The 20,506-nt window shown below is 51.1% G+C and overlaps 2 protein-coding genes across 3 annotated transcripts; one reads left to right on the plus strand and one right to left on the minus strand.

Moving 5' to 3' along the window:
- Positions 1 to 10,489, plus strand: LOC134408796 (sulfotransferase 2B1-like). 2 transcript variants are annotated; one of them, XM_063141232.1, is made up of 6 exons: positions 1 to 178; positions 2,764 to 2,972; positions 4,122 to 4,248; positions 7,103 to 7,197; positions 8,789 to 8,969; positions 9,315 to 10,489. In XM_063141232.1, exons 1-6 carry the CDS (start codon positions 40 to 42, stop codon positions 9,428 to 9,430), a joined length of 867 nt encoding a protein of 288 aa, XP_062997302.1. In that variant the 5' UTR covers positions 1 to 39; the 3' UTR covers positions 9,431 to 10,489. The 2 variants fall into 2 exon arrangements, with proteins under 2 accessions (XP_062997302.1, XP_062997303.1); XM_063141233.1 differs by lacking the exon at positions 1 to 178 and adding an exon at positions 2,198 to 2,265.
- A 2,740-nt stretch (positions 10,490 to 13,229) lies between these two features.
- On the minus strand, positions 13,230 to 16,547 carry LOC134408901 (D(4) dopamine receptor-like). The gene is made up of 2 exons (XM_063141414.1): positions 15,401 to 16,547; positions 13,230 to 13,537 (listed from the first exon to the last, which is right to left on the minus strand). Exons 1-2 carry the CDS (start codon positions 16,545 to 16,547, stop codon positions 13,230 to 13,232), a joined length of 1,455 nt encoding a protein of 484 aa, XP_062997484.1.
- Positions 16,548 to 20,506: the final 3,959 nt, after the last annotated feature.

The following is a 20,506-nucleotide window of genomic DNA, read 5'->3' on the forward strand; positions in this document are numbered from 1 at the left end:
CTCAGCTCTGCGTGCCGCACACTCCTTCGGCTCTGCAAGATGTCTCGGCTGGATGTGACCGAGAGCTTTGCCGGCATCCGCCTGCCCGGCCACCTCCACACCCAGGAGTCCCTGGAGTTTGCCAGCACCTTCCCGTTCCGCCACTCGGATGTCCTCCTGGTCACCTTCCCCAAATCAGGTAAGGAGTGGTGTCCGGGGCTCTGCCAGGGAGTGGCTGGCCAAGGGAGCCAGCCAGGCCCTCGGGAGAAAGACCCCGGCCCTCCGCAGGCAGCGACGGACGGACGGACGGGGCTGGACACCCAGGGGCGGGCAGGCAGGCAGGCAGGCTGGCTGATGCCTTGCCCAAGAAGAACCGGAGGCTCTTCGGAAGAGTGTCATGCAGCGTGCCCATTCCAAGTTGGGCGGTTAGAACATTGCGTTGTCTTTTGCCCGGGCTTTGTGGAGTTTTAAAAACATCTGCAAGAGCGCTTTGGCTACAGTAATATCCAGGAGGCTGCCAAAGACGGAGTCAGACCGTGGCCGGGTTCAAAGGATCTCTCTTAACTATAGGAGAAAGGGCATCCATGTGCCAGATGGTGTTCACTGTAAGCAAGTGTAACGTGATGCCCATTGGGGCAAGCACATGCACACAAACCCTGCTTCAAGTATAAGCTGATGGCACATGAGCCGGCGGTGACTGGCCAAGAAAGAGATGTTGGGGTTGGGGTGCAGACAGAGCTCGAGGAAAAGATTCACCTAGAGTGTTTTGGCTGTGAGAAAGGCAAATTCCATGTTAGGCATAATTAGAACAAGAATTGAAAATGGGGGTGTGCTCCGCTCTGTTATGGATCCCCGGATCCAAAGCGGAGCGGGCCGATCCGGACCTCCGAAGCCCGGTTCTGAATCGGATCAGGGGAGGTCGGTTCAGCCTGAAGCGGTTCGGGCCTGATCTGGAAGGTCCAAAGCGGGATCCGAAGTGGTTCAGGGAGGGGGTGCACAGGGAGGGGGTGCACAGTCCTAATTGAAAATAGAACTGCCAACATCATTCCCCCCACCCTTATATAAACCTGTGATGCTACCAGACTTGGAATGCTCTTGCTTTTCTGTGCGTTCAGCTGCACTCAGGTTCATGGCATGAGCTGCTTTCAGGATCTCAGACCTTCATGGAAGAACTTCACACAAAGTGTGCTGAATCAGCCTCTCGATTTTGCAGCCTTAGCTGGGGGCTGCAGGGTTTTTTTGTTTTTCGTTTGCCACTTTTTCCCAAACTCACATCTGCAGCAGGAAGTGGGGCTTCAGAAGCAGCCCACGCAAATAAGCCACCTGGCTGAATGGAATCCAGATGGAGAGCAGCACCCTGGCAACAAGCGTCACGCGGGGCTCTGTGTTCCACGGCAGCCGGCCACGTCACAAAATAACGCTGACCTGATTTTCCAACTTGGGGTCTGTTTGACACCGGCTGTGGTGAACTTCACAGGAAGCTGCTGCTTCCATCAGGTTGACCCACAGGCTCTCTGGTTCAGTGTCGTCTGCTGCACTGGCTTTCAGCAAGGTCTCAGGAGAGGCATTGATTGCATGAATGCAATTCTCCTGCACAGCCGATTGCGGTATAAATAGTGGCTGAGGGGAAGACTCGCAGCTGTTGGGGTGGGAAGGGGACATGTCCCCCCCTGTCTCTCAGCCCAGTGCCTGTCAGAAGCAGCTTTTAGCACTTCAGTGGCGGCCCCCGTGGATGCCAAGGGAGAGCTTCCCTTGAAATGCAAGTAGGAGAAAGGGGACAGTGGGTGGGTCGTGGGTGAAACGCGCCCTCTCCACGGTTCCTTGGCCTCTTTCCCAGCCCTACCTACCTGGAGAACATAGGAAGCTCATCAGTGCTCCGACTTGCTTGCTTGACAGGCAGAAAGCCAGGGAGCAAGAAGATGGCGGTCTCTGCTGCTCCTCCTCCTTTGCACCACCACCACCGTGGTCCGGACCAGAGCAAGACAACGGAAAACAGGAGGAGCAAGTCAAAGGGGCTCTTGTCAGTGGGCCTTTTCCGGGATGTGTGGGCCCTTGACAGGTGCCTGACCATGACGGCCCTTGACACCAGCGTTGATTGTTAGATTGTGGGATATTTTGTATGCCTGCAAGACATGGAGAATTCATGCGTCAGTTCTTTGATTCATGCTAATTCATGCTTTGAATCTTAGAACATCCCTCCAACCACTAAAACTGAGAAGGCAACCTGCTTCCTCCCTAACCCTAATGTACCACTGAGACTTCCAACCAGCCACTAAACTCCAGTAGGTAAGCTGTCCTGATGGCCCACTCAGTCTGTCCAGCCCTGCTAGGCTCTTCTGCAGTCCTGGTTCTTCCTGGCCAGGGACCAATGCCTCCTAAACCCTATCCCTAACCTGAGGATTAATCCTTACCCTAACATACCACCAATCAAGCTGACCAATTGTTACACCTGACATGTCTGTCTATGTTACGTGTTCACTCCCCCATAAGTCCAGTACTGTTGGTGATGGTCCCTCACCCTACGCTGTACGTTAGTCCTCTCCAACCTGGTGTCATCCAGAAGTGTTGGCGTACACCTCCATGGGCAATGGGAGTTATAATCCAACAGTTCTGGAGGACACCATGTTGGAAAAGACTGCTGTAAGAGAATTTGCTTTTTTCTGCAAAAGACGAATGGAGTCCCCGTGGTCAAGATGTCCATAGTTAGAGCAGCTGTCCCTGGAGATCCTGGGTGGTTGTATGCTGGAGGTCTTCCCACACTGACAGTTCTCCCCTCCCCTCCAGGTACCACCTGGATGCAAGAGATCTTGACCTTAATCTACAGCAGTGGAGACCCTCACCCTGCGAAGTCCATCCCCAACTGGGCCCGGAACCCCTGGCTGGAGCACATTTACTTCAAAGACGTTCTCCAGGAGAGGGAAGGACCCCGCCTTCTCACCACTCACCTGCCTCAACAGGTGATGGCAGCTGCCCTGAGGAAAGCTAAACCTAAGGTACTTATGGGGAGGTTCCACAGCTGGCCAGTTTCCTTGTGACATTAGGGGCTCTCTCAGGGGTTAGGTCAAAATGACGAGGCCCGAGGGTGGGTGGAGGGGGCCCACCGAGCCATCTCAATGGTGGAGACCCAAAGTCCATGAAGGAGGTATAGGGAATGGTGCGCTGTACATTGGTATAATCGTTATTTATTTATTATTTTATTTATTTATTTATTACATTTTTATACCGCCCAATAGCCGAAGCTCTCTGGGCGGTTCACAAAAATTAAAGCCATCATAAAACAACCAACAAGTTAAAAATACAAATACAAAATACAATATAAAAAGCACAACCAGGATAAAACCACGCAGCACAATTGATATAAGGTTAAAATACAGAGTTAAAACAGTATAATTTAAATTTGAGTTAAAATTAAGTGTTAAAATACTGAGTGAATAAAAAGGTCTTCAGCTGGCGACGAAAGGAGTACAGTGTAGGAGCCAGGTGGACCTCTCTGGGGAGCTCATTCCACAACCGGGGTGCCACAGCGGAGAAAGCCCTCCTCCTAGTAGCCCTAGCCAACAGTATAATTAAAGGGCTCATGGGAGTCACTGTGCTCACACCAGCTTCCCTGCCTTGCCTGATTACCTTTAATTAAAAAAAGAACAGAATGGGAGGCTGACAAGCTGCAAAGCAGAACACCGGTACCAGCACCACCTTTATTTCCAAAGATGTCTCTGGAACTCACAGTACTATTTCTGTTCTTTGCAGGAGCAGGTATGTGATGGTTTGGCAATTGCTACTCTGTTTCCTGGCCAAGCCTCAGCCTGCTTCTTGTGAAATGGGTGTTGGAGCAGGACATTGTGGGTTGAAAAGAGGGCTTTTGTGTTTGGAGCTGTGATCTTATAATAAAAATAGAGATAGATGCAACAGGTGAAAACTTATCTGTCTAATCAAAACAAATGCCAGCCAAGGTTTTGCCATAAGGAGAAACACCATTAAAAATAGAAGAAGAGGGGTGTGTGTGTGTGCAACTGAGCCTCCCAGGGCAAAGAATCCCAAGATTCAGGTGCTGCCAACTCTGATGAGAATGGGAAGGTGCTGGTCTTTTCCAGGCGGGCTGTCATGTTGTCACCAGTGGCCTTTTCTGTCTGTTTCCCCCACAGGTGATCTATCTGGCCAGAAACCCCAAGGACGTTCTTGTATCTTACTATCACTTCCATAGGATGGCCAACTTTTTGCCTGACCCTGGTTCCTTCAACGAGTTTCTCCTCTCCTTCTTGGACGGCACAGGTGCGTGAGACGACCTTGGCACCTCCACACCACAGTCATCATACAGACTGGCCTGAAACAGATTTCACTGCCAAGGTTCCTCTCCCTTCTCCACCCTCACCCCACCCCCAAACACCTGGGAATGAAATAGTTTTGAGATGGTGCAGATAATTCTTGCTTAAAGAGTACACAGCATGCCTCAATTGCTTGAGTCAGCTGGACCTCAGCAGGGTGTTTTCCCTGTTCACTGCTACTCTCGATCCCTGGCAACTCCAGGTATGGCTGAAGACACCCCTGCCTGAAATCCTGGAGAGCTGTTGCTGCCAGTCAGTGTCAACAGTACTGGGCTGTAGGGGAAAATACAGGGAGGGGTCTGATGCAGGATAAGGTGGGTTTCCCTGTTCCTCTGTGGGTGATCTGGGTTTATTTTAGTTAAGAGCAGAGACACCACACTGACAACAAAGGTCCGCAGAGTTAAAGGCGAGAGCTGGACCATAAGGAAAGCTGAGCGAAGGAAGATAGATGCTTTTGAACTGTGGTGTTGGAGGAAAATGCTGAGAGTGCCTTGGACTGCAAGAAGATCCAACCAGTCCATACTCCAGGAAATAAAGCCAGACTGCTCACTTGAGGGAATGGTATTAAAGGCAAAACGGAAGTACTTTGGCCACATAATGAGAAGACAGGAGACCCTGGAGAAGAGGCTGATGCTAGGGAAAGTGGAAGGCAAAAGGAAGAGGGGCCGACCAAGGGCAAGATGGAGGGATGATATTCTGGAGGGGACAGACTTGACCTTGGGGGAGCTGGGGGTGGCGATGGCCGACAGAAAGCTCTGACGTGGGCTGGTCCATGAAGTCACGAAGAGTCGGAAGCGACTGAACGAATAAACAACAAAACAACAAGAGATGGTGAAGGATGGTGCTCTTGAAATTTTTGTTAGGCCATGGTTGTTATCGGGTATATTTTTTTCATGGCAGAAATACTACTGCCATTGCAATGCATTCCTAGGGCGAGAAGAAATTCAGTTCAGTTCATTTTGCATATTTATTTATCACCTTTCTATGGTTGCCCATTGATAGATGTTCTCTGGGAGAGTCACAGCCACTGTTGTTAAAAAGCCACCACCAAACTCAAAAGGATGAGATTTAAGGGTCACAAGCTGTATAAGAATATGGTGGTATAAGGCTTTTTACTTGAGATCTACCAGACAGATTTTGCTCATTTTTGTTTTAAACTGAAACTGGAGCAATGTAGACTTGCAGAAAATTTTGAAACATTGAAAAATTTCAAAGCTTTGGGAAGCTCAGAAAAGGAGGGGGGCAGAGGGAATTTGGCACATGTTCCCCCCTCCACATGTTATCCCTCCTTCCTCTTTGCCTCATGGGAAATGTAGTTCCTCAGTGATCAACACTGACTCTTTTAAATACACAAAGTAGAGGGAAACAGCCAAGCATACTTTCATCCACTCAGTCTCAGATGACTCGTGCCCGTTACGACATGGGGTTTATACTAGTAACACAGCAGAACCAGAAGGCACTACATATGAATATCTTTACAATTCAAGCATTTGTTTCAAGAAATTCTTATCTCAGTTTCCCCCCCACAATACCTTCAAATTTGGTGATTCTAATTGTTAGAAGAAAAGCGTAACAAGACAAAGGATGTTTTGTTTTAGCTAAAAGTACCACTGCAACATTTTCCTATGAATTTCTGTTTAGGAACCACATACCATATGTAGCACTACGACATATGTATTCAATTGAATGAGCGCATAGCTGTTGTTTAAGTGGAATGTTGTATTTGTCTCGCTCAAGAAACTGAGAAGGCATAATTGCAGACATAATGGTAAAGGGGCTTTATATCATGCTAGAGATGGTAAATCTCCTGCCTGTAGGAATTTGTCGTGTCGCCAGTAAGATGAAAGCAGCAAGGACCTTGTTTGCTCCATGTCCTGAACCACATTTTCAGCTCCTCTGCCAGCTCTCTTTGCACCAGTTCCAAAATTCTGTAACTTAGATGATAGGTGTCCGTACTAAATGCTGACATTTTTGACTTCATACTGAGGTCTCCTGTGCTTTTGTCCTTAACCAGTTTTTTTTTAAAAAAAAACATTTTTCAGAAGACCGTTTCCCATTTTCAGAGAATTTAAAACAACAATTCAAGGTTGTCATGCAAATACACAACATATTAAGTAACAGTGCTATAATTCCAGGAGGCACACCCTCAAGGACTGTTTTTTCTGTGGGACTTCCAAATTTCTATCCTCTAGCTGAGGAAACACTTCCCTAGCAAACACCGATGAGAACGTAGAAATCCACTTTCCCCTTTTAATCTTGGCAAAGTTCAGCATGACTTGCCGACATCTGGAGGAACAGAGTTTCCAGGAAATCACAGCTATGAAAAGCATCTCCCAAAGGAAATAAAATTTCCAACTTGCTTGAACTTGGTTCTCGGGAGGCCCTTTATTAAGTTGGCGCAGCTTTCTTGACAGAGATGTGGGAGGCTCCTGCACCTGTTGAATTTCTTCCTGCTGCTCAGCTGATGTTAAATGCACAGGAGAAGCGCTCTCTCTTCTTTTTAATGGCAACTCTCTCTGTGCTAGGAGAGAGTGCCCTGCCCCATCTCCTCCCTCCAGCCTTCTGCATTAGAAGGGTGTGGGTGGGGTGGGGGAACATTGAGTCAGAACATCACTTCTAATTGGGAACATTTTACGGTTTGACTTGGCTTGGGCGTGTCATCAGAGCCGCTTGCTGACAGGCAACACACAGAAAGCTCAGCACTCTGGCACGGGCTGCATCGGAGGGCCCCGGCGGAGGTGTGGGGGGCAAAGGGGCTGCTTGAGGTGTCTGACCCTTCGCTTCTCCCCTGCCCCACACAGTGCACTACGGCTCCTGGTTTGAGCACATCAAAGGCTGGCTCAGCTGCCAGGAAGAGTTGGATGTTCTCTACATGACCTACGAAGAGCTCCACCAGGTGAGTTCACTGACAGACAGGTACAAGTCAGGGATTCAGCTGATATAACCTTTGATTGGACCTGCTGTTACAGGTGTGTGCTGCGCCTGGGGAAGCATTGGCTAGGAGGAATTGAGCAGCTTTGTGTAGGCTGCACACGGAGAGAGGTTGGATGGCGAGACCAGGCGAGTCATGCAGCACAGGTGGAGGACATGGGGCCCTCCAGACGTCGTTGAGCTGCAGCTTCCATCATCCTTCACCACTGGGCGATGCTGGCTAGGGCTATGGGCTAAAACATCTGGAGGGCCACAAATGCCCTTCCCTTGTTATAAGCAGTGGCGTCAGATCTTCCATGGCCCTCTGGCGGGAGGCTGCAGGAAGGTACCGGTGATCAAGCTTTTGCCTTACCTCCTCTGCCTGCTTCTCCTGTAGGCAAGTCATTTTAGGCATCTCAAAGAGGCATAGATAAAGCAGCTACCTGAATAAAAATATGGCTATCATAGAATCATAGAATAGCAGAGAGGGAAGGGGCCTACAAGGCCATCTAGTCCAACCCCCTGCTCAATGCAGGAATCCACCCTAAAGCATCCCTGACAGATGGTTGTCCAGCTGCCTCTTGAAGGCCTCTAGTGTGGGAGAGCCCACAACCTCCCTAGGTAACTGATTCCATTGTCACACTGCTCTAACAGTCAGAAAGTTTTTCCTGATGTCCAGACGGAATCTGGCTTCCTGTAACTTGAGCTCGTCATTCCATGTCCTGCACTCTGGGAGGATCGAGAAGAGATCCTGGCCCTCCTCTGTGTGGCAACCGTTCAAGTATTTGAAGAGTGCTCTCATGTCTCCCCTCAATCTTCTCTTCTCCAGGCTAAACATGCCCAGTTCTTTCAGTCTCTCTTCATCTGTGGCTTCAATCTATGGCCTTTGATCTATGGACTCGATGGCCTTATAGGCCCCTTCTAACTCTACTGTTCTATGATTCTATTACTGTCGGGAAGCTCGGCCTGTGGAAAAGGGAACATTATGAGAAACATTCTAACTCAATAAGGTTCGTGTCCAGACAGGTCAAATCAACAAAGGACAAGTTGGGAGATATCTATAAATCTGTACGAGTAGAAACAAAAGGTCTTCTAATATGAAATAGGATTAAAAGGGTGTAGTAGCCAGTTGGAGTACATTAAGCATTCACATCCCATATCTTGTTCCAGTATAAAACTTCAAAAGTAAAGGGAAGATACTGGGTGGGGTTGCCTCTGGCAGGCAGTAATCTATGCAGGCAGAAATCTGTATTGTCAATGTTTGCCCTGTGTCTTGCCCTGTTTTCCTTTCCTGCTGAAACTTTTGTCAACAAATACCATGAAATCAATTTCTTTCTATAGTTGTGTTAAATGCACTTGCTTGGTGTTAATAAATGTTTAAAACATAATCCATGATGATCCATTTATAAAGTAACCGTGTTGAGTGTAAGATGACTCAAGTCCTTCTCCATATGAGGGAAACCACATCTTCTTGGAATCAGATATGGACAGGACGTAGGAGCCTATGACGATAACAAGAGGTCTGCTTAGTGAGACTTATTCCCCATGAATTCTTCCTGCCGCACTCTGACCCTCAGGATCTGGAGGGCTCTGTGAAGCGACTGAGTGCCTTCCTGGGCCGTCCTATGCAGCCAGGCCAGATAAATGCGATCGAGAGGCATTGCAGCTTCACCTCCATGAGCAAGAACACCATGGTGAATTGCACACTTGTCCCCCGTGAGATCATGGATTCTAGCAAGAGCCAGTTCATGAGGAAAGGTGAGTGGGCAGAGGGAGTGAGAGGGAGGGAGGGAGGGCGTGCTGAGGGGCATGGGCAGCAGAAGACAAGGCCAACCATCCTGGCTGGTGCCCAGCCTCTTGGGCAAGCCACGGTTCCCCCCACCCAAGGCAACCAACCTCCCTCCCCACGTTCCTTGCTCCATAGAATAGTAGAGTTGGAAGAGACCTCTAAGGCCATCAAGTCCAACCCCCTGCTCGATGCAGGAACCCACCCTAAAGCATAAAAGACAGATGGTTGTCCAGCTGCCTCTTGAATGCCTCTAGGGTGGGAGAGCCCACAACCTTCCTAGGTAACTAGGGAAGACAAACCTTCTGCTCTCTTAGGTATCGTGGGAGACTGGAGGGACCACTTCTCCTCCCAGCAGTGTGAGCTGTTCAACAAGAAATACCAGCAGGAAATAGGAGGCCGCTGCCAGCAATTCCAATGGACCATGGACTGACCGCAGCGTGATCTGGGAGCCAACGGGGGGGCAGGCTGGTGCTTCCTGGTGTGTCCCGATCGCTGCCAGGGGACTGCCACTGCACAGAGGCTTCGCACGCAACTTCCCTGTAGCTACCGCTTAGCGACACCTGAACAGGCTCAGAGTCACGCCCACAGCCCATGCAGGCAATGAGTGTTTCCCCACACGGCTTACAGAGCTCTGCTATCGAAAGACCTGTTTTGATTGAGATTGAAACGGGAATGTCCTTCCTGCAAACTGCAAACTCCGCCAATGAGCTGGAGGTGGGAACCGTGGCGATGAGTGCAGTAGCAACTGCCTCGTGGGCTCCCTCTCCTTTCCCAGGGCTTGCAAAGTAATGGGCCCAGGTGCCTAGAAGTGGGGCAGCCTCCCCACAAAGAGCAGCACATCTTTTGGAAGGGCAGGTGGGGTGTGGGGAGAAGAGGGTCTCGGGGTTTGCGGCATCTACCTAACCCTGCTCTCCCACAAAAAGTTCTAGCCCTGCCTTCCTCAACCTGGAGCCATTGGCCACGGTGTTTGGGGATAATGGGATTTGTAATCCAGCCCATTTGGAGGGCACCGAGTTGGGGAAAGCTGTTCTACTGTATAGCCTGCAACAAGATTGTATACTGGATCTGGGACCTCTTCCTGAAAGGCTGATACTGCTCATTGCATTCAGGCAGGTGATTCTCCTGCAACCACGTCTTTCGACTCCCTGGAGCCAGCCTGAAGGTGCATTTGTTTCCACCCTGGCTGTTACGGTGTCTCCTCCCATGCGTTTCATTTTAGACCTGGGTTGTGGGGGAAACAATTCTGTGATGAAATGCAATTGCAGGCCCATCTCGTCCCATGTGGACCAGCAAAGCTCCATCGAGGCTTCTAAGGGCCACTTCCTACTTGCAGCTTCTGCCCTTGTTTTGCGTCTGTCCAGCAAGCGGAAGAATAAGTTAAGAGTAATACCTCACTTTTAATAAACCTGTACCCAAGACTCAGCTAACTGTTTGATCAGCACCATCTCATGGGTATTTTAAAGGTTGCAGGACCTCAAGGAAGTAGCAAAGGGAAAACCCGGGGGATTCTGGGGTGTGGGGGAGGGTGAGTAGCAGCAACAAAAATCCACTAAAGCCCAACCATCAATAAACCTGTACACCAGCATGCCATAACTCCCAGAGTGCAGGACACGGAATAATGGGCTGAAGTGACAGGAAGTTAGATTCCGGCTGGACACCAGGAAAAACTTCCTGACTGTTAGAGCAGTACGACAATGGAACCAGTGACCTAGGGAGGTTGTGGGCTCTCCCACACTAGAGGCCTTCAAGAGGCAGCTTGACAACCATCTGTCAGGGATGCTTTAGGGTGGATTCCTGCATTGAGCAGGGGGTTGGACTCAATGGCTTTATAGGGCCCTGCCAACTCTGCTATTCTATGATTCTAAAGGAAGTCCAACTTTTCCAGGGCCCACACTGGTTGAGGATGGTGGGATTTGGAGACATCCAGAGGGGACCCATTTGGGGAAGGCTACATTATCCAACTCCAAAGCTTATGCTGGGACTTTGGGAACCCTAACCCACATTCCCAAATTATTGGTATATTTAAACAACACACAAGTCAACCTTTTGACAACGCTAGGAGAAAACAAGAATTAGACCAGTGATAAGTTGAAAAACATCTTTATTTAATCATTCTAAGTTTTAATTTAATATTTTCTCTCTCCTAGGAATACACCATTTAGAGGGGAAAGCAGGGGGCGTTGGGGGCGGAGAAGGGATTTTTATTTACACCAAGAACGCCAAATTACAATAGAATTTTTAAAATATTTGGATAGCAATAAAATATACTTCCCCCCTATAGTGCAATAGCTACAGAGTGGGGGGGAAATGCCAAACATAAAGGATAGAAAATATTGCGTGTGGAATAGGAAACACAGATAAAATGGCTATTGACAATCCATCATGAACACAGACAGCTTGATTTCCGAACAATATCCACGCCTGGGATGCTAAGTCCAATTTGCTTACAGCAGAAAAACAGTAGCACGTTTGCCCTTATTCCCACCCCACCCCTGCTCAAAATGATCACTTGTACTTATATTGGGGTGGGGAAAATATCTGTATAGACACACACAGAGAGAGAGAGAGAGAGAGAGCGCGCGCAACCGAGACTGAGCTTGGTCCTCTACACATAGTGGTGTGTTTCTATGCACTGGAATATTTATAGGGGTTGGGGGCCGGGGAAGCAAATGAAGCAGAGACCTTGATCTCTCCAGTCTCAGTTCAAGACACTCAAAGTCTAGTGTATAAAAGTTAAGGAAAGGAAGAGAGCAGTGGTTAGGTGGGTGATGTTTTGTTCGTAAAACCTGACAGGGCAGCAAGAGGGTGTTGTACTGGGAAAACACAACAGCCCCACGAATGCCTCCAAGGCCCCACAGTTGCTTGGGACATGGATCTGGTCACACAAGTGTCTTCCCTCCGATGGGGTGAAATCAACCTGTTGACATTTCCCAGTGAATTTTTGCAGCCTTATACTATTCCTGGGGAAGTTAGATCTCTGTCTCTGGGGTGACTCGCCATAACCTGGTTCACCGCTTTTGGAGGAGATATTCTAAGAAACGTCAGAGATGTGAGACCTGCCAAAACATGTAAAAAAAAAAAAAGCCACCAAGCTCAGGTTGAACATCTTTATCTGGTCTTTCAATTTGAAATTCCCATTTGTTGTGTCGCAGAACCCTGCATTTGCTGTGAATGATATTAAACTTAGGTAGGCTACACACAGTGCACAGGAAATGTAAACCTCCGCAAGAGGATGTGGCAAGGGACAACACACACACACACACACACACACACACACACACACACACACACACACACCCCTTACAGGGCCGGCCTTTTACATTGATCCCAGCCAAACACATTGAAGGGGGAAATGATGGACTAAAACTCTTAAAACTCAAGAGGCCAGCCACTAAAAAGGACATTAAAACCAGGCTGTGTCATCTTACAAGTCATGGCACTTACACTTCCCACCCAACCCAATTTTTTTTTAAAAAAAAATCTTCCTCCCCTCTCCTGGCTTCTGAGTCTACTTTCCATGGTGTTCCAAGCTGGTGCCTTCTCCAGACGTGCTGGATTGCAACTCCCGTCATTTCCAGCAAGGTAGCTGGGGCATACTGGGGTTTGTAGTCCAACACATCTGGAAGGCACCAGGTTGTAAGGGGGTGCTGGTCTCATGGAACAAAGAAGTTGCTCCGGTGCTTGTATGGACAGGAGGGGGGGTGGAGGAACAGAAAGAGGCAGAGATGGTCCAGAGAAGTGAACTTCACTGATCCTCCCAGCGTTCCACGTTCATCCCAGATGCTGTTGTCACCATGGACTGTGTTTCCCCTTCTTTTCCTAGAGTGGCTCCACCTACGAGTCCAGCCTTTTGCCTACAGCTGCTTTGCCGCCACTGCCCAGCGCTTGCCTGGCTTCTTGGCTGACAAATGGCCCGCTGCCTGCATCCCTGATCCATGCTGGAAAAGCAGAGAGCGTGGGCAAGTCAGGGTCGGGTGCGGCACCATTCTCTGTTCCTTGGGCGTCTCGACGGCTCCAGGTTGCGAGAGAACCAAGCCAAGCCAAGCCAGACTTAAGCCAAGTCCAGCAGACACCATCCAAAATGGCACCCGGCCCACGTGTCGTGGCTTGCTCTGTAACTCCTGAAGTCCCACGCGGTGCATTCTTCTGCCAACACACTTGTGCCATGGACCCGAGGATGTGGCGAGGTTCCAGAAGCGTACGGGGCAAGGAGAGCATGGCTGGGGGCTCTACAGCTTGGCTTGGCCTTCTTGGAAGAGCACGAGGCCATTGGAAGAAGAAACGCTGGAAGAGCAGCCCGTGGGCAGGTCCAGGAGCTCACTGCCCCGCTCCACAGCACAACTGACGGTGGGGAAACAGGGCTGCCGTCGCTGCTCCCGCCTGGCTCGACAGCACAGCTTACTCCCGATCCTCTGGAATTTGTGCCGGAAGTTCCTGTTGATCCAGAAGTAGACAAAGCAGTTGAGGAAGCCACTACCCGTGGGGAGCCACAAGGCTGCAAACTCCACCCATTCATGGACTCTCTCCTGGGTCAGAGCTGCAAGCAGACAGAAGGGAGTCAGGAGTCAGTTTCACTCAGGGTTTCTTCCCTTCTCCCATGTTGCCTGCAAGCCCAGCCCACCCTCATTCTAAGGCGGGGTGTGTGTGTGTGTGTGTGTGTGTGCAGGGCAGAACCCCAGGGCGGCCTGTGGACCAAACCCAGCCTACCTGGGGGCTCATTCTGGCCCTCTGGGGTTCCCCAGAGAGGGCCACATCCCCTCCCCTATCCCCAACTTGGGAAGTTCCCTGGCGTTTGCAGAGTGCTTTCCACATCCGAAGCAGTTGAAATACCTCTTCTTAAGGCCAGCTGCTGGCAGCAAAAGCTTCAAGCTAAACTTGGCTGGTATTTTTGGTATTTCCCACCACAGGAATGTGCCTCCCCTCCCAACCCGAGGTGCCCTGAAACTGAACGAGGTCCTCAGCCTGACAGAAGTTTGGCATTTCTGATCTAAGACAACATTGTCTAAATTTCAGCCGCTCAACCCTGTGCATGTTTACTTCGAAATGAGTCCCGCTGAATATAATGGGGCTTACGCCTGAGTAAACCAGCATAGGATCGCAGCCTTCGTATTGTGCACGTCTATAAGTTCACATGGTTTTGCTCCTGCTGCTGTTCCTCACCACCCTCAGAAATTCAGAGGCTCCTGGTAGTCCCAGGGCTCCCCTTAAAACACCACCCACATCAGCCCCGGCTCTTTGGGAACGGAGGACTTCTCCAACCATTGGCAGAGCCTTGCTCTCAAGTGCTTCGTCACCCCTCAAGCCCTTCCTATTTGCCCTGCATGCAAAGACCCACCCAACTTTTTCTGAGACCCAATTCCCAAACACAGAGCAAATTGTAACAATAATGGCGTCCGCATTTAAACAAATAAAAATTGCAGGTTGACATCATTCTTGCTTTGCTATTCGTCTCGCGCAGTCTTGCGCAAGAGACCCGGCTGGCACCAAGTGTAAAAGATTGTTTCTAAAAAGCAAGATTCTAGACCACGTTGTTGCAAAAAGACATTCGAATACGATATACAGGCCATGTTTATGGAGTTTGTGATTATTTTTCCCTTGTGAATACCCTGACGTCGTTTTATTTCTGCGAGTTGCTATCCTGACCATATTTCTGGGTTCAGCCCGCTCTGTGAAACCCTGAGAATGGACGTTGCTCAGCCTTCTCCAACTTGGGGCCCTCCAGATGTCTCGGATTGCAACTCCCATTATTTCCAGCCACCATGACCATTGGCTGGCTGGGAATGATGGGAGTTGCAGTCCAACACATTAGGATGGCACTTGGTTTGGGAAGGCTGCTCTCGCGTGTCTTTAGCATCTGTCTCTCTAAATGCATGTAACGAACCCTAAGGCACTAATCACATATTACAACTCATGTGCTGATTTTAGAACTGCTGGTAGCCCACCATAGGACCACCATGTTTTCCCCAAGGATGGTCTCTCTATTAATCATCCTTTTGACTTTTAAATCAATCAAGTACAACTTACTGCAGAATAAACCAAGAAACCATGGTCCCCAATGATTTTTGGGTCAGTGGGTGCATGTGGAATTTTGAGAGAGTGTCGTGGGTGTTCTCACAAAATGGCTGCCATGGGGGTGGGGCTTGCCCATTTATCAGATGGCTGCCATGGTGGGCCCGGCCATTCACAACACCCTCATTTCCTAGAAAAACACACATAATCAAATAAAAATCATGGGTACCATGTTGGAGACCCTAGAACCAAACAAAAATTGGGGGAGAGGGGGAGCCTCAGGCAGCAGTTCTTGGGAGGAGAACTGGGGTGTTATAACCATGACCCCCCTCTACTTTTTGTCTGTGTAAGACCCTCGCGCGGCCCCCTCCCCTGCCCTCTGTACACTCACAATTGTACAGGATGGTGACTATGCAGGGGCCCCAGCAGACGTAGAAGGCTATGACCACAGGCAGGAGAATGCGGGCTGCGGTGTCCAGTTGCAGCAGGCGGAGCCTCTTTGGCCCCGCCCCTTTCCCCGAGAGGGCCCGGCTCTTCCCGCGCCGACGCTGCGAGCGGGCCACCAGCCACAGGCGCAAGTTGGTAAAGGTGATGGTCCCTGCGGCCGGGCAGAAGATGGCGCCTGCTAGCAAGACGGCATAAGCCGTGTTGGAGCCATAGTCCGGCTCGCACAGGAGCGCTGCGGCCGAGAATCGGACCCGCAGGATGGCCGCGGGGGCCGGCACGGCCAGGGGCACCAGCAGCAGGACCGGCACCAACCAGGCAGCCGCAATGAGCGTGGCCACCCGGCAGTGGCTCAACAGGCGCCCGTAGTGCAAGGGAAAGAAGACGGCCACGTAGCGCTCCAGCGAGACGCCCGCCAAGGAGTACAGGGAGGCCCCGAAGATGGCGCAGTTGACGAAGGCCACCGCTCGGCAGTAGGGGCTCTCCCCGCCTGCAGCCCCCTCCGCCACCCCCGGCCCCAGGACCAGGCCTTGGTACAAGTTGAGGGGCACCACCAGCAGAGCCGAGGCGGCGTCGGCCGCAGCCAGCGAGAGCAGCACCAGCCGGCTGCTGCGGCTCCAGCCAGACACGGACGAGGCGATGACTGCGATGACCGCCCCGTTGCCCACCATCACAAGAAGGCCCAGGGCGCAGATGAGGCTGGTTTTGACGGTCCAGCTGCCGCAGCGCTGCCACAGGCCGCCACCGCCATCGCCTGGCCACACCCCGGGGCTGCTGGCTTCCACTGGAGGGAGCTTCCGGAGGGCACGTTGCCCTGCAAGAGCCTCTGGCTGCTCCGTCCCACCGGCTTGGGTCACCCCCTCCCATGTCCGGTGGGGAGTCTGCTCTCCAGGGATGCCCCCCTCTTTCCTTCCACTTCCCGCTCCTTGCATGCCCAATGGCTCCCCCTTCCCAATCGGCTGGGCCACGTCTGACCCCCCGGCGGAAGGTGCCCCCCGGGCCTCTTTCCATTCCCCCTTCCTTACGGCCAAGGCAGCAGCTAGCTTTGGCAGCAACAGCAGCAAGAAATAGCAGATGGGGCTGATGGAGAACATGGCTGCAGAGCAGCCCTCCTGTCCTCTGAGAACTTTAGGGCTGAGCTTGTGTGGAGCAGGGCCTTATATAGACTCCTTAGGAGGAGGCCTCGTCAAGGTGCTTCCTCAGGCTGCAGCACAGAGAGCAGCGAAGGAGGCGATAGCTGCAGGGCCCAGGAAGAGAATCAAGCAGGTGCACCTGGGACTCTCTTTCCAGACTGCCGTTGATCCAGGGGATCTCGCACAGCTGGGGGGGGGGCTTGATGTTTCCTGGGGCACTGACTGGTATCACCCCCCACCCCCACCCCACATGCACTTTCTGTACCCTTCAACATTTTTGTTAATGACTTGGAGGAAGAAGTAGAGGGAATGCTTGTTAACTTCACAGATGACACAAAATTGGATGGGATTGCGAATACCTTTGAAGGCAAAAACAGAACAGAAAATGATCATAATAGGTTTGAAGACTGGGCAGAAAATAGCAGAATGGCACATAAGAGAGCCAACTGCGAAGTGATTGCTTTAGGAAAGAGAAATCAAAAGCACAGGCATGAGATGGGGTTTTTATCTGCCTTGCCAACCGTATGCGTGACACAATTGCGGAGCAGTAATTGATCACAAGCTGGAAATATTCAGCGGTGTGGTTGCAAAAAAGGCAAGTGCAAATTGTAGGTTGCATCAATAGAAGAATGGTCCCTAAATCATGGGATGTGTCCATTTTACTATGCACTGGTCAGACCTCACCTGGAATGCTGTGTCCAGGGCACGAGGATGCTGGCACTTTTATGCTCAAATCCTTTTCTAATGGTGCCTAAGATGAAGTTTGTGGCACCCTGGGTTGACACACCTCCATCAAGCTTTCCAGCACGACCTCAAGGTCTCTCTCTTGGTCGGTCACTACTAGCTCAGATCTTATCAGGTTGGACTTGATGTTGGGATTTTTTTTTGCCTCACTTTACAATCAGGCGATGAAGCCAGCTGCCCACGGAGGTGCTGGGCTCTTCCTCGCTGGAGGCATTTAAACAAAGACCGGGCAGCCATCTCTTAGGGATGCCTTAATCTGGATTCCTGCACTGAGCAAGGGGTGGGACCCTATGGCCTAAATGGCCCCTCCCAAGTCTAGGATTCTACGCTTCTCCTCTGTTGTAGCACACTGAAACCCGGATCGTACCCAGGCAGAAGCAGGTCCTGCTGGGACCTTTCAGAGCACAATATTATGCAAAGTGAGGTGCATTTAGAACAGAGGTGGGAAACCCAGGGTTCTCCAGATGTTGTTGGACTACAACTCCCATCATCCCTGACCCTCAGCTGTGCTGGCTGGGGCTGATGGAAGCTGGAGTCTCCCACACTAGAGGCCTTCAAGAGGCAGCTGGACAACCATCTGTCAGGGATGCTTTAGGGTGGATTCCTGCACTGAGCAGGGGGTTGGACTCCATGGCCTTGTAGGCCCCTTCCAACTCTGCTATTCTATGATTCTATGATTCTTTATATCTTGAGGGTCAGCAGCTGCACCTTTGAGCAGGAACTGGGGCCTTGATTCTGCAACACCTCAAGGTGAAGGCCTCACCTTTGATGTCAAACTTGCTCTGGCTGCTTTTGTGGCCCCAGCAGGAGTGTTGATGCAGGCTGTTGGTCCTGTGGGCTCTATATGGGCCTAGAGGACCCATATGCAGCTGAAAGAACTGGGCATGTTTAGCCTGGAGAAGAGAAGACTGAGGGGAGACATGAGAGCACTCTTCAAATACTTAAAAGGTTGCCACACAGAGGAGGGCCAGAACCTCTTCTTGATCCTCCCAGAGTGCAGGACACGGAATAACGGGCTCAAGTTAAAGGAAGCCAGATTCCGGCTGGACATCAGGAAAAACTTCCTGACTGTTAGAGCAGTATGGCAATGGATCCAATGACCTAGGGAGGTTGTGGACTCTCCCACACTAGAGGCCTTCAAGAGGCAGCTGGACAACCATCTGTCAGGGATGCTTTAGGGTGGATTCCTGCACTGAGCAGGGGGTTGGACTTGATGGCCTTGTAGGCCCCTTCCAAGTCTGCTATTCTATGATTCTATGTTCTGGCACATCCGCTGTGGCTTCAGTGTCGCACTGGTGATGCCTTCTTCTTGGTCTGCGTAGGGCTGGGTATCATTCCCCCACTTCCTTACTGCTGTCCCGCAATTGCGTATTCCTTCTGCCCTGCTCTGCCCACACTGGACCTGTGCAATGTTTTGTATACAAGAGACCACACAGCCCATGGTGCTGTGCTGGGCCTCTCTGCTTTGTATAAGAGGCGGTGGTTGGCTGCTGTGGTGTGAGAGAGACCCCATAGCCCATGTGCTTAACCTCTCTGCTTCATCTGCAAGGTGCGTTAGATGAAGGAAGAAAACGCTGCCCCTTCAAAGCCAGTGTCCATGCTGGTGGGGCATAATGGGGGTCGTAGTCTGGCAGCTGAAAGGCATAGCTGGTCTACTCCAGGGGACTCAAGCAGTCCCCTGCTACCTGGCCCGTTTTGACTGGAGCCGCTGTGGGGGATTGAAACTGGCGGCTTCTTCCTTCAACGCCGGCGCTCTCTCTGCTCCTCCCCTGCTTGAGGCTTGCAGCGAATACATGAATACACGCGCTTGTCTTTATTCTCTCCTTGATACCGGGGGAGCAGGGAGAAGAAGCTGATTTCATCTGTCTTGCTTCTAGAGACACAAGTGTCATGTTTTAAATTGGAACCTTGTCCTGCCAAACGATGAATGAACGTTGTCAGGGGATGTCACTCCATAACCATAATTGACTCTTGCCTGAGCACCCACCCACCTTTGGAGAAGTCTGCTTCGCTCTCTCCTTTAAAGAAAACAAAACTCTCTCTCACTCTCTCTCTCACTCTCTCTCCTTTTGTATAGCTCCCATTACCTTTGAGAGGGCTTGGGCATGAAATGCTCCCAAAGGATTTGGTCCCCAGCATTTATTTTCGGGGCATGTGCTAGAATGTCTTGAAGGAACGAGATCTGCAAATATTAAAGCCCCTTCCCCTGTCTTCTCTTTGGTATTTTGATGGGTGAGAACTAGAAGGAGGAACCTAAATGTTCTTGGATGTTCAAAAGTCAGCGCATGTGCGTCCCTTTCAAGTGGTGCCCTGGACATCTGTTTCCGCCCGTGCCTTTATCATGAAAGCAATGCTCGGTGCTGCCTTCCAGACGGGGCTGGGGGCTCCCCGGGGATCCGCTGCTCTCTCACAAGCGGTGCCTCTGATCTCCTGGAGGCGACGCTCCCTTTCAAGTCTGCCGCAGCCCAGGCGTTGAGCCTCCATTGATATGGCGTTGTGGCTGGTCCCTTTCAATTCTGCCTAATTTGCCAGCCGGCGCTGGGCCTTGCGCGCGGGGGAGGGGGTCTGCTGAGGGCCTGGGGCGAAGCGCTCTTTAATGGAGCGGCCTCATTTGCTGCGGGCCACAGCAGGGTGCCGTGTGGGTGGCTCCAACCTTTAGCACCTCTAGCCCTGACCTCATTTGCCTCCAGGTAAGTTGGGTTGCAGGAGGCGGAGAGAACTCTTGATCAGCAGGCGTGGGGAATCATCCCGTGCTGGGCCCCCATCCGTGATGGTTGCAGCAAAACGATGCTGTGGGGAGTCCCACGAGCTGAGCTGAGGGCTGTCATCCCTCGAGCCTGTCCCTGCTCCGCCTTGAGCGACTGGGCTCTCACACGCCCTTGCCTCGGGCCCTGCAAAATGGTCTGTGATCTTTCCAGCTTCGTGAACATGAAAGCACCGGAGCAGCTGTGAAACGCCGGCAGATGTAGATGCAGGCAGATCTTTGGGGTGGGATGGCAACACTGACGAGGCTGCCTCACTGTTATGAGGCTTGCAAAGCAAAAGCAGGCTCCCGTGTTGGCGGAAAATATCCAGTTGCCTTAGCCTGGTTCAAAAAGAAGGAGATTCAACACTCTCCTTAAGCAGCACATTTTATTTCCAAACTGAACAGAGACCGAGGAAATTGCTCCTTCTGT

Source organism: Elgaria multicarinata, chromosome 14 (genome assembly GCF_023053635.1).
Source record: "Elgaria multicarinata webbii isolate HBS135686 ecotype San Diego chromosome 14, rElgMul1.1.pri, whole genome shotgun sequence".
Classification (NCBI taxonomy): domain Eukaryota; kingdom Metazoa; phylum Chordata; class Lepidosauria; order Squamata; family Anguidae; genus Elgaria; species Elgaria multicarinata.

Coding starts and splice junctions, on each gene's coding strand:
- LOC134408796 (XM_063141232.1), top strand. CDS start 40: ATGTCTCGGCTGGATGTGACCGAGAGCTTTGCCGGCATCCGCCTGCCC. Junction 179..2,763: donor GGTCACCTTCCCCAAATCAG/GTAAGGAGTGGT, acceptor CCTCCCCTCCAG/GTACCACCTGGATGCAAGAG. Junction 7,198..8,788: donor CCTACGAAGAGCTCCACCAG/GTGAGTTCACTG, acceptor TCTGACCCTCAG/GATCTGGAGGGCTCTGTGAA.
- LOC134408901 (XM_063141414.1), bottom strand. CDS start 16,547: ATGTTCTCCATCAGCCCCATCTGCTATTTCTTGCTGCTGTTGCTGCCA. Junction 13,538..15,400: donor AGTCACCATCCTGTACAATT/GTGAGTGTACAG, acceptor GTCTGCTTGCAG/CTCTGACCCAGGAGAGAGTC.